General features: G+C 40.4%; 1 protein-coding gene across 1 annotated transcript in view; it reads left to right on the forward strand.

Moving 5' to 3' along the window:
• Positions 1-18,454, forward strand: part of STK38L (serine/threonine kinase 38 like) — a 46,098-nt gene that overhangs the window by 21,053 nt on the left and 6,591 nt on the right. The window contains exons 2-12 of the mRNA XM_048933512.1: positions 6,138-6,282; positions 7,683-7,734; positions 8,980-9,102; positions 9,667-9,750; positions 12,822-12,945; positions 13,477-13,631; positions 14,532-14,634; positions 15,388-15,449; positions 16,177-16,294; positions 16,452-16,575; positions 18,030-18,125. Coding sequence (XP_048789469.1) covers positions 6,149-6,282; positions 7,683-7,734; positions 8,980-9,102; positions 9,667-9,750; positions 12,822-12,945; positions 13,477-13,631; positions 14,532-14,634; positions 15,388-15,449; positions 16,177-16,294; positions 16,452-16,575; positions 18,030-18,125 — 1,175 coding nt within the window. The 5' untranslated portion in view covers positions 6,138-6,148. The remainder of the gene's footprint in view (positions 1-6,137; positions 6,283-7,682; positions 7,735-8,979; positions 9,103-9,666; positions 9,751-12,821; positions 12,946-13,476; positions 13,632-14,531; positions 14,635-15,387; positions 15,450-16,176; positions 16,295-16,451; positions 16,576-18,029; positions 18,126-18,454) is intronic.

Genomic DNA, 18,454 nt, shown 5'->3' on the forward strand with positions numbered 1-18,454 from the left:
GATACTACTGAAAACGTGAATTATTTAGAAACGCAGTATTTATTTTTCTTTCTGAGACATATCACAGAGCAGTGTGTGACAAACATTCTGGTCTGATAACTGTGAGCTTCAGCAAGGGCAGTAGTGGAGCTAGCATCGTCTGGGTGTACATGAGAATGAGAACACGACATTAAAACATACCAAATTAAAGTTCATTTCTGCCAATAAAAAATAAGTGAATAAGAGTCTTTGGACAAGGCTCTGTTTTGTACATGAGAATCTGTGTTTAGTAATAAAGTAAGTATTAAGAGAGTTGAAAAATACTGGCCCATAACTAATATAGGTGAGAACGATCAGGTTTTTCTTGCTGTCCTGACAATGCAGTATTCTGTAGTGTTTTGTGTGCTCCTGGAGGTTTGTCAAAAGCCTTGAAAGTGGATTTGAAATGGGTTACAGAAAAAGAAGGCAGGGAACCTCTTTGGGAAGTGACTCAGTCTAAACAACTGGATGGTGAAAGCATGCACAACGCAAGTGCCAAATTTGTGCTAGTAGAAATGGCAACACAGAAAGTCATTTGCCTTTGAGGCTGGTAGCCTACTATGACCATGTTCTTCTTCTGTTTCATCTCTGGAGCTGCCAGCTGTTCCACAGCACCTCCGCCTCTCCTGCACATTCACATATCAGCTCTCCATGTGCCCAGCTGTGTGTTTCAAGCTGCCCACAGAGCCTAAGCAGCTCTGCTCCAGCTGCTGCTCTTCCTCTTGCTGCTGTCACACCACTCCATCCTGACGAGCCTTTGGTTGATTATTCTATTTATCTGTCCCTGCCCACTGCTTTTTGGTGTGAATCGTGCAGTTATTTGTGTGTGGTGGCTTGTTTTTCTTATATGCATGTGTGTGTGGATATATATATATATATATATATATATATATAGGATATATATATATATATATATAGGATATATATATATATATCCTGTCTCTCTTTTTAAGGGAAAACAAATAATTTGGAGGCAGCAGGGCTGTTGCTAAGACATCCAGCCTTGCTGTATCTATGTCCTTTCCCATATGGCACTTTATTCTTTAGATGCAATCCTGGTCACCACTGCTTTTTGTGCCCGGTTTTACTGGTTGCCTTGCTGTGTTATATGTCCAGAGCCACACAGCATTAATAAGAATACTCTGCCTTCTCACCCAGAAGAGCTACAGTGCTACATGCAGTGTTGATCTCTGGCATTTCTAAAGGTAACCAATGTATTGTGCTGTATGCATTTACTTTGGAACAGGTCTGACACCAAAAGTGGATCTCTCCTTTCTCTTTAAGTTTCTGATTCTTGAAAATGCCATTTGTCTGCTTTGTTTCAAGAGGAAGTTGAATGATGAAATGCATTTTGCTAAGAAAATTAGGTCTTTTGAAAAGCAGAAATACATTTCAGCATTTTCCTTACCAGAGGCTTCCACTAAAGAGCCAAAACTACATTGTAAATGGAAACTTTCATAAACTTTGCAGTTTCACTCCTTTTACTGCAGTAGGGAACTGCCTCCATAGTTGCTAGGGTTTAGGCATGTATGCTCGAGTATATAAATGAAAACAACTATTGGCCTTACCATGGAGTGACATAGCCATTTTCAGAGGAAGGATTGATGTTCACTGTCTGCTTACATATATGTAGCTTTATGTTTAAAATTGATGTCAGAGATCCAGAAGCATGAGGAAGGCACCACAGTTCTGTCATGTGGAGGAAAACGTGCTTTTGTCTCTGAAAGAATTGTGGCTTTTGCTCCTTAACGTAAATATGCATTTAGTAATGAGCCCAGAGTAAGCTTACTCTAGGACTTGCGTGGTTTCATGAAACATTTGGCTGTAGTTTTCTTTGCTTGTAGCATGCTGTCACGTATTCTTTGCTAAAACTGTGTATGTGGAAGGTCAGAAAAGTGTCAGATGGACCTGAAATGGTGGATTTTTGTATCGTTGGAGGGAGGGAGGCCTTTCTCATTGAGACGTTTGCCTGTTCACCATCACTACAGTTCCAGTATTTGGTGATGTAAAAGTGATAAGGTTTTGCTGTCTACTCCACATCCCTGTCCTTCTGCTACATTTTTGCAGGATGGGAAGTATGGCATAAGGTAATAAAGTGTATTTCTTGACATCTTGTAACACATCTGGATAAGTAAAAATAGCCTCTGAAATTACCAAGGGTGATAGTGCATGTGCTTCCTTCCTGGCAGGTGATACTTTTATGCCTTCCCTGGAGCTGAGAAAGCTGGAGGCTATGTGCAAGAAGCTTGGACTTTGTATTCTTGTCCTTCCTGATTAGAAGGTGACCCCAGTGAAGGGCCTAGTGTTTCTTTTTGGGGAGACTAGCTCTCCAGGTGCTCAGTTTCTTCCATTTTTTCTTTTCTGGGTTTTTAAGTGGAATTAGTTGCTTCCATTGTTTTGCTTTAATTAACCAGAACCTTAATCTACAAGTCTAATATGAAACCACTAATGATGGGCTGTGGGAACTGCCAAGAAGTATCCTGGTAGGATCATGAGTTTTGAGCCACCAGTCGTGCAGCAAGAGCTGGGCATGGAATTTTCAACAGTGGAGGCACTGCTAGAAGAATCCATTAAGGCTTTGACATAGAGCTGCCACGATAGATGGAAGCTATCCCATCTGGGGGCTATTAGTTTGGACGGTTCCTCTGCTTTTGGCAGCTCAGGAGCCTTGTCCCAGGGACTACGCACTGTCTCCCACCCATTACAGGTGTTTTTTTTGACATTCTTTCATCCAGAGCTTGTGGTGTGTCATTTTTTTCCAAAGTAACAGGCCCTTTGGAAAGAGAAGTCTCCAGCCAGAAGAGCTTCAGCCAAATGCAGGGTGGTTAATGTGACCTTCTCATGGTGCAAGGAGTCTACTGCGATGCTGGTAATGCAGCAGGAGGAGAATGCTGCCATTATGCAGATAGCATGAACTTGGGTGAATTAGTCATTTTTTTTGAGGGTATTTCCAAGAACTATGGATGGCACCTTTTCAAAGTGTTCCCGTTAATCTGATGAGGTCAGTAAAAGGTTCCATTTTGAAGCTGCTGCTTTCTGCTTCTATCCCCTCAGGTATCCTCTGTTTTATAAAGCCCATATTTAGGGATTTCGATTACTTTGTTTTGGGGTTTGTTAGTGGAAGTAGAGAGGTAGGAGGAAAAAGGATGAACAGATTTTCTCTGCTGAGCTGACATTGGATTTTGCAGAGTACCTTGGGTCTCCCACCACCTCTGCACTCCTTTCCATTTAGTTTGGGAAACGTGGAGAGCTCAAGCGCTTTCTGCTTTTACAAAGCTTTTTTTCCCCACAGTGTTGGAGCAAACTGGTGGCCACTTGGGTACAGGCACCAACTGCAACGTGAGCAAAAGTCTACTAGGTTCTTTCTCATGCAGCCCTTCTGCTCTGGTGGGCATGTAGCGTGATGTGATACTGAGCTCAATATGAGGTCCTGATCTGTTAAATAGCTTTCTCTGAGTTAAGTTACTGGTTGGGCTCTCTTCTACGTTTTCCTGCTCTATGACCACAGTCGAGTTCAGCCCTGCTATATATAGCATGGTGTGCTAGTGCCAGAATTGTTATCTCCTTTTTACAGGCTTAATAAAATCAAGTGACTTAGGTTTGCTATTTGGTAACGTCTGCATTTGTGAGTATAGGAGCACGGGGAAAACAAATTAACAGGAAACGAAATTGCAGTGTTATTTTATCCTGCTAGGAATAGAAGCCACGCAAGTGGTAAATAGCCTGTTGCCTGCTGGTGACAGGTCCTGCTTTACCTTAAGGAAGGTTAATCTGTTCCAAGCTTGGGTTGATGCTACGCTAACCCGGGCGCTCTAAAGCAATCAGGAGGTGAGATTTTGCTTTATCAGATTGCTTTTTGAGCACACACAGATGCCAGCGTGTGTTCAGCAGTTGTTGTGTTTGATTGGATTGGATGTTATCTACCTGCTGCTGGTTCTGCTCTCGAATACCTGCTTTCTATTTATCTTTCCCCACCTATCAAGGAAGAGGGAGAGAAGGCTACTACCCAGTTCTCTAACTTTTGAAATAGTGTCCAGTATGGGGGATGTACTCATGTGGAAAATGTAATCCCTAAATTTCTAGTAAAGATTACTGGCAGCTGACAGCTCTTGTCTTTCTTTAATAGAAAACTGCAGGGGACAAAAGAATGATTAAAAAAAGAAAGATCTGTGTTGCCATAAACAGTTGTAATGCTCTTAAAACCTCTTTGTGTATTTATGTAGAGATACATTTTCATTCTCCAAACTCTGAAGTCTCTCACACTCAAATACCCGGCTAAAATAATGTCCATCTAATGTTATAAAAAGCCTTTATGTGTGACACAACAGCTGCATGTCTGACAACAAGTATCTTATTGTCACACCAAATTCGATTAAAAATCCGCAAGTTTAAATGCTGGCTTCACAGAAGCTGTCAAATCCAAAACAAATCAGAAAAGCACAGCAGAATTAAACTGTTCCTGTGTGATGGAAAGATGCAAATCTATTTCTCGTACGAAACTAAAATTCGAATTCTTTCACCTTAAAAGGTATTAAGCTCTTCCTGAAGATCATAGACCTAATTTAGGATTTATCTTCCTCAATATCCTCTGGTAAAATAGAAAGGTTACATGAACAACTAAAAGGAAGAGCGTTTACTTCTGTGCAGTTTTCCATTAAAAAAAACCAAGCAAACAAACAGAAAAAGCCACCTTATCTTGATCAAACCAACACTGGGCTGAGGTAATTGTGACTGCCCTTGCAGTGGGACAGCAACTCTCCTTGTGTGCATCAGCCCAAAGCCAGGTGAGGCACCGATCCTCCTAGGACAAACTGCGTTGTTTTTAACCTAGGTCACCTGCAAGGGGCTTGCGACTGCCCTAGGATGCTTTGTCCAATATTACAAGGGTTGTTCTGGCACAATTTAGCTCCTCAGATTTCAGATGGAAAGGCTGCTGACTTCAAGAGCTTTACATTTTCTTTTTTCCTCTCTCTTACCACTTCTTAAAGGCTTAGGAGCCAGGTGCCTTAACCAAGAAGAGCTTTATCTCCAGAGGTTATGTATTTGCAGCTGTGTTTCAAGTCTGCTCTTCCAAGAGTTCACCCAGAGTTGCAGAGCCCATACATGGGGAATTCTGTAAAGCATGGGACCTGCAGGAACCTCCTGTTGGGTTGTCAGCACAGCACAGGAGTTAAGCTGAAATGCTGGCTACTTAATGCACTGCTGGTGGGGAAAGGGTTCTGTTCTCCATGGCTGGCTGTTGCTTCAAAAATAGAACAAGAAACATAAGTTTTCCATTTAAAATAGGATGAGTCCTTGCACCATGCCCAAGGAATGGCAGTGAAGCTGGTGAGGGATCTGGAGCACAAGTCTTATAAGGAATGGCAGAGGGAACTTGGACTCTTTAGTCTGCAGAAGAGGAGGCTCAGGGGAGACCTTGTTGCTCTTTACAACTCCCTGAAAGGAGGTTATGATAAGGTGGGGTTTGGCCTCTTCTCCTAAGTAAAAACAGTAGGATGAAAAGTAATGGTCTTCAGTTTTGTCAGAGGAGGTTCAGGCTGGATATTTGGTAGAGTTTCTTCTCTGAAAGAGTGCTGATGCATTGGAACAGGCTGCTCATGGAGCTGGTGGAGTTGCTGTCCCTGGAGGTGTTCAAGAAGTGTGTACATGTGGCTCTGACAATGCAGTTTTGTGAGCTGCTAAGATATTCTAAGATATAAATTGGTTATTTTATATTCTTCACCTCCTCTCTGGATAGGGTTAGAGGTTTTCTTCATTTACTTTTTCATTTTATCTCGTGGCCTTTTCGTCCCCTGGGCTGTGCTTGAGCCTACTGGACAAACATCTTCCTAATTTGTGGCTGGATGAGCTGCCCGGAGCTTGCATAGCTCTTTGCTATGATTCACCCTTTGTTTTGCCAACAAGTTATTTGTTTTAGAGAGTGGGTAGTGAGTCTTGCTAGCTGAAAATACTTTTACAATGCTTTTTTTTTTTTTTTTTAATGTATTTTCTTACATATAAAGAAAAGTGCTTTTCCTTGAAATCTATAGCATCTAAGAATTTGGAGATGGATGGTGGAAAAGAGGTGTGCGTGTGTATGTTTTTCCAAGTGCGTAATGATTGCCGTGCTCTTGTTTCAGTGTGTGTTACCATGGCGATGACTGCAGGGACCACAACATCCTTTCCCATGAGCAACCACACCCGCGAGAGAGTGACGGTGGCCAAGCTCACACTGGAGAACTTCTATAGCAACCTGATTATCCAGCATGAGGAGAGGGAAACCAGGTACCCACTGTGCTTTCACTGCTCCCCGGCACTTCTCGGCTGGATGTTGGTGGTGGGGCACCTTCAGCTCTGTGAACAGAGCAGGTCTCAGGAGTTTTTCATGGTTGGTAGCGAGGAAATGATCACCTGTGAACATCTCCTGCCATTGCACCAAGGAGTCCCCAAATGACTGAAGACCTCCACTCTTCAAATTCTCATATGATTTACCACTACCTCTAATTATTAGTACTTTGTAGAAACCAGTAGGCACGTGGTCTCACTTTGCAGCTCATGTGGGGTTTCCAGTTGTGCCTGTGGTTTTGGCAACCTTTGATTCCTTCATGTGTGCCACAGGGAATAAACCCTACAGAGGCAGATGCTGCAGAGCTGCTGATGCATAGTTACTTGTTTCTGTGTAAGGCAGTGGCTTGTGGTGTCTGTTCATGCTCTGCAGCACTGAGCCCCTGCCAAGACTCATGAAGTCTGCAGAAAGGAACATGTGGGAAGTAGAAAAGGAAGAAATGGATGGGAAGAAAGAGTTTTAGGGGTAACGTAACACCTACATTTCTGCTGTGTGGCACTAACTGGTGCTCTGTGGAAGGGAGCACGTTAGTCATCCCTGCTTTAGCTCCTCTTATTGCTGCACAGTTCAGCCTCCACTGTGGTGAAGTGCTGCTTGAATTAAGTGTCAAAGCACTAAACACTTGATTATAATGAATGTTGTGTTTCACATTGTCGTCACCGTGTGAAATTATCATTCTCTTGCTAATATGTTTTTAATTGAGGGGCTTTCAGTTAAGCAGCAGGGTTTCCCACTTCATCACATTTAGTCATTATCCCATGCAATTGGGTTGCCTCTAGTTAGACAGATAGACTGTCTGCAGAGGGCCTTTAATTTAGGGGATCCTGCTGCACTTAATGCAGATAAGGCAGGAGCAGCCTGGCACCCAGTGTTGAAACTCGCACGTGCTACCAGTGGGCGACCAACTTCATGAAACCGCATCTTGAAGGCTATACAGAGGCATCTTGGGATGAGCAAAGAGAGCTCCAGGAGACATGCTGGCTCCCTTGCCACGTGTGCTGTCACCCCCATCTGTGGGTTGCCCCAGGCTTTGCTGTACACTTGGTACCACCCAGCATGGCCATGCACCATTTGTGGAGCCCAGGAAGAGTGAGCCCTAATCCAGGCAGGGTGCTGGGAGGAGGGGAATTCTGCACATAAGTATGGGCTTAAATTTGCTTATACGTTTTCAACATATTTACAAGTGAGTAAATGTGTGGAGTTGGCAATAAGTTTTCATACTTCTGTTTGAAGCAGATGCTTTGGTATCTCAACTAAGTAGTCTGTAGTGCTATGGTATGGGGTGTTTGGTTTTTTTTTTATTAAAAATAAATAAATGTCTTGTTTTTCCTCTCTGCAGGCAGAAGAAGCTAGAAGTAGCTATGGATGAAGAAGGCCTAGCAGATGAGGAGGTAATACTACTTGAGTAACCTTTGAAGAGATTGCTTTGCTTTTTGTTCGCATTTCTGAAAGTTGGTGTTTGAGTTTATGAAAACATTAGCTGGCGTCACATGAAGTTTATATTGTGAGTGCTGCTTTTGTAAATAACAAAGAAAGCTGTGCATATGCTTGAATACGAGGCTTTGAATAGCTAAGGTGCTCTTCATGCTGCTTTAATCACTATGAAATATATGACCACAGCAAGGTTATAACATTATAACATTTTTTACAAAGTCTAAAACTGTGAGACATGTAATTTGATGTACAGATAAGGAAAGGACGAGATGCAGTGGAAGAACTGGGTAGAAAGCAAAATGCGGAACTGTTTTTTTTTTCCCCTTGATTTAAACAATAAAACAGGTGCTTCCTTGTTATGCTTGAATATGGGCATGTCTGCGTACTTTTCTGAGGTTGACCATTTCATTTCTGCCTGTACTGCATCCGGAATAGATAGTGGAATAAATAGTGACAGCATCTTAGTCATTTCTGGTCATTTCTCAAGTTTGTGGGGTTGATGTAACTTCTGGAAAGAGAGGAAGGCTAATGTGGATGTCTGATGCCATCTTGTGGTTTCTAGTGACACTGTCATTATACAAAATCTGTCAGGCCTGCTTTTTGAGTCACATTAACGGCCTCTGAGATCTTGGCATCTTTGAGAGCATAGGCTGGCATTCATCTTTTCCCAAGGTGAATCCCTTTGTTTTTATGGGAAAAAAAAATATGGCAGGACTGAGATAGATCATTCTTTCAAATGCAAGTATTTTTCTGCAGTAAAATAAATGGTTTTTGTTATAGGATAGCGTAAGTTGGATTTCTGCTGCCTGCCTAGGTTCCTTGTTGCCTGTCATTGCTGTGTCTGCAGAGGTGCAGGTTTTACCTTTTACTGTTTTATGCTGCTCAAAAACAGAGTCCTTGCCTTAGCTGGTGACTTTGGCGTTTGAACTGATGGACTTTAAACCAGTACGATTTTTCTTTCATTGATTTTTATCCCTGCTTCTCTATATCCAAATAACAACCAGAAATAAAACGAGATGTAGGCCTGAGGCCTCTCTATGAATGACTGTGTTTGTGCGTCACACTTTGAAGAAATTCAGAAAGTTTTTCCCTTTCACATTTTCCCTGTACCCCTAATGAGAGACAGTGCTTCACAGGAAGAGTGACTATCTATCTTGGCTTTCTGTAAGATGATTTGAATTCTCATGCATGTATTTTCTCAGAAAAAACTGCGCAGGTCACAGCATGCTCGCAAAGAAACAGAGTTTCTGCGACTGAAGAGAACAAGACTCGGCTTGGATGACTTTGAATCTTTGAAAGTCATAGGAAGAGGAGCATTTGGGGAGGTTTGTGACTCTCTCCCTTGAACGGGATATTAAAATTGGATTGAAAATTAAAAGGAAAGATTTTAACTGTAGAATAAAAAGTTTTGTTTCAGGAGAACAGCTATTGGAATAATTGTGCATGTGTAGTGAGACCAGTAGTGAACTATGAGCATGGATTTATCAAGGCCTGTGGAAAGGGTCTTAGTTTCTCACAGCTTCATGTTAGCCCCAGATGATGGTGCTCGTGCAGACCCCCTGAAATGGAGGATTTGCTGCAGTACAGCTCCGCTCCATAAAAATCCTGCCCTGCATTACATGATGGTTGTTCCTGTTCCTAAATTGTAGCATACACAATCTCACAGCTACCTGGACTCCTGTGTGCCTGTTAACAACAATTGCTTCAACTATCTGTTCATCATTTGTGTTGGCTTTGTACATGATGTGGAAATACTCCTTTATCCATATGTTTTTCAATATCTAAGAGAAGAACCTTTCTGTGCCCTCCCCCCCCCCCCCCCGGTTTAGAGCCTTCTATATTTTGTATGGGGCTAGGTGAGACTGATTGGGTTGTTTTTCTCATTAAAGGTACGTCTTGTTCAGAAGAAGGATACAGGTCATATTTATGCAATGAAGATACTAAGAAAAGCAGATATGCTGGAGAAAGAACAGGTTTGTGTTGTATAAGTCCCCTAGATTTTGAAGTTACATGGCCTAGAAAATTTCCAGAGTTGTATTTGGTCATATTTTCCAATTCTATGGCCCCCATAATCAAACTGCAGCCCAAGGCATTTATGGAGTTGCTATGTGAGTATAGAGTAGTAGTTAAGAAATAAGGTCATGTAACATCGTTTTGAAAATGTTTTATTTACAACTGCTTGGAACAGTGATCAAGATGGTGTTTTTTTCTTCTAGTCTTTTCCTTTACCAATGCATGCCCTGTAGACCTTAATCTGTAAAATTACATCTCAAAGAAAATACTTCTTGAAAAGCCAAAGTAAAAACTGAGAATGCATGATGTTTTCTTTTGGTGGTCAGATACCAGCAGGTGTCGTGTTATTCATTATTTGGCTTTGTTTTTCTTTTGGTTTGCTGTTTAGTTGGATTTTTGTTTATTTGCTTTTGCTTTCTAATCAGGAATTCATTGTAAATTCCCCAGTAGGACGCAGCAAGCTCTTTAGCACCACAAAGAAAAAAAATCAAGTGTAGATGTCTCAAACAAAAGTGTAGCTGGAGAAAGCTGTGGTTATTTAGCCTTGAGAAGAGAAAGCTTCAGGAAGACCTCAGTGTGACCTTTCAGTACCTCAAGTGAGCCTATGGGAAAGCTGGGACGGGACTATATTCATCAGGGAGTGTAGTGACAGGGCAAAAGAGAATGGGGAGGAAATTCTTTATTCAGAGGGTGGTGTGAGGCAGTGATACAGGCTGCCCAGAGAAGCTGTGGGTGCCCAGTCCCTGGAGGAGTTCAAGGACAGGTTGGATAGGGCCCTGAGCTGCTGGATGGCAGCCCTGCCCACCGCAGAGGGATTGGAATCATACGATCCTTATGGTCCCTTCCAACCTAAGCCATTCCGTGATTCTTCCTTACCTATCCAAACCCCATGATTAATTCGTACTCTATATTCCCCTGTACTGATATTAGTACCTCTACTTACTTTTTATCCTAATACAGGGTTTTTGTCTTGCAACCCTGAGCTCTAAAAGTAGGAAACGAAAGCAGTATCGTGTGCCCCAGAGGCAGGATGTGTGCGGCCCACTGCTGAAGCCTTGCCCCCATTTCATAACCTGATGTGGCAAAGAGCCTCAGTTTAGCCACTGCATTTAGGCTGGAGCTGCAAGCTCCTCTGGGGAGTATTTATCTGCTGTAACTTCCATTGCCAGGTTTGTTCAGTGGGACGTACCACAGGATGCAAATACAAGAAAAGTTACAACTTTCAAGAGTGGTGGCACTTGGACGTTTTTCTGGCTGCTTTTTAAGCAAGTTTTTAATCTTACAGCTTGTAGCTACCTTTGGAAATGGAAGAATGCTGGGTGGAAATATATATACATATACATTATATATACATATATATATATACATATATATATATATATGCATTGGTATATATAGCTTACTTTGCTGAGTGTAAACGGTGAGCTATCTGTATATATATATGTATATATATATGTATATATATGAGACTAAGAGAATAGATATGGCTAGATAAATTGGATTTGAGTGTCTATTACTGAGAGGGAACCCAGTGCCCTGTGAAAAAGATGCATCAGAAAGATGTTCAAACTGAGAAAGAGATGCAGAAAACTTTGTTTGATGCTTATTGGAAATATTTCTTGATACTGGAATAGTGGCACATAGTACTTATTTTCTTTCCAGAAGTTGTTTCCTGTTGTATGAAATATAAAAATGTTGTCTCTTATGTCAATAAATATCCTTCCATATATATGTTTTTCAATTTTCTCTGCCCTGAGGGTACACGTTAGTAATGCATACGCCCTTCTGCAGCCTTCATTACCATTAGTTTCCAGGGAACTCGTGGGGCAGCAGCTCTCAGCGCTTGTCCAATGCCCAGCTGGGACTGAAATAGCCCAAGTATGGTCAGTCATTCCCAGTCACTTGCCCAGGATGTGCCACAGCAGCAGTGGTGGCTGTACCAGTGCTGGGCCAGCTTTGTATATGTCACTTGAAGGAATGGCTCCATCTTGTCTTCCATTTTTCCCCCAGCTAAAAGAGCCCAAGCCCTTCTTCAGTAGTGGCCATTCAGCTCTCACTGCTACTTAAAGTCATCTCTATGGACCAAGACTCATCACAGCCCTTTTCCCCTTGGTTGAGGCGCTTGTCGTGCAGTTGGAGTAAGCTTCACCATGTGCACAGATAGGAGCAGTCTCTGGGTACCATTTGAAAAGCAGTTCAAACACAATTAGTAATGTGTGGGTTTGGGAGCTGCATAATAATTCTCTTTATGTCAAATGTTTCTTTCACAGCAATGAAGATAGGAGGTTTTACAAGAAGTAATTAGTTTAGGCATTCTTATCACTGTTGCAAAGGGATTTTGTAGGCTTACTTTGCTGAGTGTAAACGGTGAGCTATCTGTGTAGAAACAGTTATTTACCTTTTATTTGTATACGTATAGGAGAAAACTGGTACCTTCTGACAGGAATCATTAAGCATCTTCTATTTTATCTGCTAGCTCTTGCATTCTTTAAGGCAAAACGTTTGTTTTTTCCAATAGTTTTACCAGTATTTGCACACTGAATTGCACACTGAATTTTTAACTGTGCTAGCAGTAGAGCTACTGTTTTGCAGAGCTGATCGTTGTGGAGCTTTTTTAAAAATTGTTCTTGTTGTTGTTATTATTATTATTATTATGAATGCTATAGGATATAGTAAAAATGGAATAGCAGTTTTCTACCAGCCTTTGCAGTTCTACCCAACAAACAGAATGCTTAACAAGCCATGTGTTGTGTTTCTAGAGATTACTTCTGAGAAGTTATGGAAAGCTGATATTTTGCAAGGACTTCCTAGAATCTAGCAAAAACTATGAAAAACAGGAGTAGAAAAAGTATGAAAAATAACTGATTTTTTTGAAGATAATGAAAATGTGTAGTAGTGGACTTGATGATCCCTGAGGTCCCTTCCAACCCAAGCCATTCTATGGTTCTATGACTAGGAATATGTATAGTATGGCATTTGGTGTTTAAATATTTAAATTATTCTTTTATTAAAGTTTGTTTTTTAATTCCAGGTGGCCCATATCCGAGCAGAAAGAGATATATTGGTCGAAGCAGATGGAGCATGGGTAGTGAAAATGTTTTACAGTTTTCAGGATAAAAGAAACCTTTACTTGATCATGGAGTTTTTACCTGGAGGTAAGCTATGTGTTGTGTTGAAAAGTGATATAAAGGCTTCCTTATCTTTTGTTGTGAGCTTTCTAAAAATATAGAAGCAAGCATGCTGTCACTTGAGATGATGTGAATTTTAATGCTGTTCTAAACAGGGTCCCAGTAATGTAACCTTTGCTGATCTGTGGGGAAAGGGAAAGAGTTACAAGATGTCAGATAGGCTTGGATTGAATAATAATTCTAGTCATACGTTCTGCTTTTTACTGGCAAAGCTAGAAACAGTAAAAAGTAGCTCTTGTTCAAACAATTTTTGTGCTATATGTGTATTATGCGTTAAAATTTGCTGTATCTTACAAGGCTATCCATTAAAATTCCTATCTAGGATTTGCAACAGTTCTACTTCCAGTTTACTGAAAAAGCATGTTGAGTTTGTAGGTCCTTGCATTAATGGTTTTATAATTAGTAGCTATGAGGCTGGTTACGAGGTTAAATTTGGAATCTAGTGGGTTTCATGTAGAATCAGCCTCATTCATACACTGTTTTCTATCCTTTGATTAGGTGACATGATGACCTTGTTAATGAAGAAAGACACCTTATCAGAAGAGGAGACACAGTTCTACATTTCTGAAACTGTGTTGGCCATAGATGCTATTCACCAGCTGGGATTCATCCACAGAGATATTAAACCAGATAACCTTTTGCTGGATGCCAAGGCATGTAACGTGCATGCAAACTGCCTCTGCTTTAAACATCTCAGTCTGCAGATAATGCCATGTGCAGCAGTGCTGATCACTGGGTGCCAGTAGTGCCATACCTGATTTAAGCTAGCCACAGTAATGGCAGAGTATGGCCACTGTGTTTTTCCTCTTCTTGAATTCTAATATACCTAAGCAAAGCAAAGCTATCCTTGTGTTGGTTCTGTTTGATTGGCTGATTGATTGTTTTTGTATTCAGTAAGCCTCTTAGAAGATCCACCTAGAGTGTCCAGATGCTCATATTCATGTACATGGAAAACTGATCTACTTAGTTGCTTCAAGAAGAATGAAAGCATGAAACATTCAGACAGCACTAAATAGTCAGTTCAGTTCCTGCAGTCGTCTCATTTGTTTTATTATCCACTCCCAAGCAGGACCAGTCTGTCTGCTTGGCTGACTGTAGTGAGCCATGAAATGGTTCCACTAAGCATTGCGCGTGGGTCTAGAGATTATCCAGGGTTGATCTCTGGCAACCTGCTTAAAACCAGATTGCCATCAAAATAAAAAAGCAGAATTGTATGCTGGAAGCTTTCCCAGTCTCAGTAGAACTTGGTTCAAAACAAAGCCAGGCAAAGTAGCTGTCCTTGGCTGTTGCAGATGATATCATTCTCATTCTCAGGAGTGATACTCTTTTTAGAGAAACCACTCTCCCAGTACATCAAGATTCAGTCACTGTTTCACTGTTTGTCCTGGATTAAGTTTGTACTGTATAAGTCCATTGTTTATTGCTTAAGAAGAAGGCAAGTGCAGTTAAGAAAACAGCTTGTTATTTTTGTTTTTATTTTGAGAGAAAAACAATTATAAATAATTAATATAATTATTCTAAATTATTTTTTTAATCATCTTTGGTGTTTTTAGGGTCATGTAAAACTCTCTGATTTTGGGCTATGCACGGGTTTAAAAAAAGCTCACAGAACTGAGTTCTACAGGAACCTCACACACAACCCACCAAGTGACTTCTGTAAGTATAAGGTGTCCCAGGTGAACATTGAAATGATTTTGGGCTGCAGCTATACCACATCATCTTTTATTTCTGCTGTGTTAAGTGTGATTAGTCTTGCTGATAGCATGGAGTTGGAAGTCTGGAAATGCATGTTTCCCAGGATATGGAAGCATTTCATAGATAAGAAATTATGCTTTCTGCAGTGCTAATATGTTTTTGTACATCTGTGTATAAATGCATATGGGCATAATGTAACATATCTGCATTGTAATGCAATCTGAATTCTCAGACTGGACATGGGTTTCATGTGCTGGCTTACTGAGGTCTGCAGCAGTCACATCAAACCTTAGAAGAGTGAAGTGTTCATCTGTTTGCCATGACAGCAATCATAAAATGCTTTGGCAGTACTTCTTGGATTCTCTCTTGTTGTCTACAAAATATTGTTGACAAAACATGGCCAGTTTCTGTTACCATATCTTAATGCACTCTACCAACTGCAGCAATAAGGGTGGCTGATCTCAGATCAGTCTGTAAAATTCTTAGCAAATGCTAATGTAGAATTTCTGTTCACGTGTCCTTTTCACGTGGTTTTCAGCCGCAAATTGGGTGGTGGTTCTCTGTGCTTCTTTTCCTGTCTCCAGTGACAATGAAGTTTTAATTCTGGAAAAAAGCATTCTAAAGATAGAAAATAGTCTGTTTTCAAATAAGAACTGCTATCGGTCTTTTACTTTACAAATGCATTTAATATCTAATATCTGTTTTCTGAACTAGCATTTCAGAATATGAACTCAAAGAGAAAAGCAGAAACATGGAAGAAAAACAGGCGACAGCTGGTAAGTTCATAAAAATCATGATATTTTTCTTTTAAACTAGTTATAGAAAACAATAAACAATAAATAATAAACAGGCTGTACTGTTTCATGTTTTTTAAATCTGGAAAGCCTTCATCTCTGATAGACATAGCTCTCTTCAAGCTCTCAAAATTCTGTTTAAATCAAAGTGCTCTAGTGGTTCAGGTTGTAGACCAGCAAAGAGTAGGATGAGCACCAGCTGGATTGGTTCATCTGCTTGTTTCCAGAGCTGTGACCGTTTCAGGGAATGTTACGGAAAGGCCGTGGAGAAGTGGTGCACTGGAGTGGTGCCACTTGTGTTTACAGTACAGGGGATGGCCAGGTAATAAAGGGCATTCCAGAATTAATTAAATCAGACTGAAGCATCTCTCAGCTATAGGATTTTCAGAGTTTCAGCTATCCTTGTGATTTTTACAGAGCAGCAGTTTGCAAAAGTCTCAAAAACCTCCATTTTCAAGTTTTGGAACTCTTACTTTTCTTCATATTCAGAAGGATGACTTCCATTTACTTCCAAGGTTCAACAATAACTCTGCATCTGTGCTTACTCATGTAGAATAATGCTCTTGGGACTGTACATATCTTGAATTGTCAAATTCAGCGCTCTTGTCACACACATAGTAAGATGCTGTATGTGAATCTGCAGAAAGAGATTTTTGCAAAGTGCAAAAATATAGCATTCATTTATTTAACAGCTTATTCTATCTTCCAGGCATATTCTACTGTTGGAACCCCAGATTACATTGCACCAGAAGTATTTATGCAGACTGGGTACAACAAACTATGTGACTGGTGGTCTTTGGGAGTGATTATGTATGAAATGCTAATAGGTAAGTTAAAGAACACAACCTAAGAATCATTCAGAGGGTTCAGAGGTGACCGGGTCCATCAGTTCACCCAATCTGATCTCCCATTGCAATGCAGGTGTGTGGAGTTATAAGCCTGTTTGTTTTGGTTTGTTTTTTTTTTAATGTCCCATTTTGGCAGGGTATCCACCTTTCTGCTCAGAAACACCACAAGAAACTTACAGGAAAGTTATGAACTGGAAAGAAACTTTGGTATTTCCTCCAGAGGTGCCCATTTCAGAGAAAGCAAAGGATTTAATTCTAAGGTCAGTATCAAGAGCTCACTTCTGACCACTCACCCACACCTAATCATCTTCCATTAGGTTAACTTTGTCCTGGACAAAGGAAGCTGTAGCTTGGAGGGAAAGTTGGTTTCTTCTCTGTCACCTTTCTTGACGGATTTTTTCAGTGTTTTCCTTTTTGCCATTTGGGTAACATGAAGGAATACGGTATAACAATCTTGATTTGCACCACTGTATCAGGAAAAACAGAGCTGGGGGAAAAAAAAATAGTGATTATCAAACAATATTTTTGTCTTCTCAGGGACTAAGAAAAACAGCCACTCATCAACACTGAATGCACTGAAAGAAATTTCTGAATGTTTTGAATCGACTTGTTGCTTTCCAAAATGCTAGGTTTTCATCCGTGCAGCTTGTGCTGAATTTCTGGGGGAGGTTTTGATGTCATTAAGGTCAGGCAGAAATGTTCTAGACCTGGCAGATTTGGAGGGGCAGACGCTTCATGGCCTTGGTTTATTTTATTTTTTCAAAGAAAATATTACAAGCTTACACAGTTTTATTACTGGCAAAAAGAGGAATGCACTTTTGTACATAGAGCCAAGAACTAGAATTTGTTATTAGTCCAAACAGTGCTCCAATTGCATGTAACTAACATAACATATACAGCCAATAGTTATTCTTAATCCAGTTACTGATGCTAGCACAGTTCAAATTATTTAATTATTGCTAATCTTTGTTCATAACTTTGTATGTAACAATTTTGTTATGTTTTTTGTATCTGTTTCTCTGTTGTTTTTGCTTAACCGCTCCTTGATGCTGTCAGCATCCTGAGTTCTATGCTATGAAGAGCACAGAGTATTACTGCTGGGGATTTCTCCCTTGTTCTCTGACTGTATTCAGGACAGTTTGAGATATTATAGGAAGCCTATCTGTTAGCAGACTGGCTTCTGGATTTAGTTATGCCAAGATTATTTACGTTTAGGCTTTTTTTTCCTGTATGTGGAAGGAGCTAATGAAGTGTAAAATCACACAATTTCAAGAAGCTATGCAAAGCTGAATTTAAAAACATCTTTAGTTAATGGGCAATTTACTACAACAAGGTCAAAACAGTAGGTGTGGCACCAGAGACCTCAATGTATACTTTGTTCAGTACATCTTGGATGCATTAGACAGAGGTTTTTTGAGCTTAAATCAAGTTATAGACAAAGCGAAATTCCTGTATTGATAGAGATAAAACCAAACCAAATAAGATCTGATAAAGCTTGAGACTAGTCTGAGTAATCTGCAGTCTTTTTGTTTTTGTCTTTTGATTTCTATTGGAAAGTTTGTCCTAGAGGCAATGGGTTGCTTTTACATTAACCATGAGATGCAACAGTTTTAAGCAGTTTGCTAAGACTCCTTGATACCATGATGCTTTTATTTTCTTTTGCATCTATCAGCATTTATTGTAATGTTCTCTTTATTTTTTTCTACTTTTTCAGGTTTTGTACCGATTCAGAGAACAGAATTGGTAGTAATGGAGTGGAGGAAATTAAAAGTCATCCGTTTTTTGAAGGAGTGGACTGGGGGCATATCAGGTACACATGTGTATATATATACACACCTTTTATAGAAAACATAGAAGTCGTGACAGCAAGAATTTCATGCACTATGATGGCAAATTCTCTCTCATTTTGAAATGCACCTACTGACACTCAAGGTTTTTAGGCTGTGCTGGCATTCATAGATCTCATCAGATTTTTACTGTTGCGAGCAGCCTCAGAAATGCCCAGATTTACTGGGATGGCTCTTCCAGTAATGCTGTGTTTTTGTGCATGGCAATCCATACAGTAAGAATGTGGTTGTCCAGCTCTTCTCACTTCCTCTGGTGTGGAAAGCTTCATTTATCTTTTCAGTGTGGGAGACA

The sequence above is a fragment of the Lagopus muta genome, chromosome 1 (genome assembly GCF_023343835.1).
Source record: "Lagopus muta isolate bLagMut1 chromosome 1, bLagMut1 primary, whole genome shotgun sequence".
Taxonomy (NCBI): Eukaryota; Metazoa; Chordata; class Aves; order Galliformes; family Phasianidae; genus Lagopus; species Lagopus muta.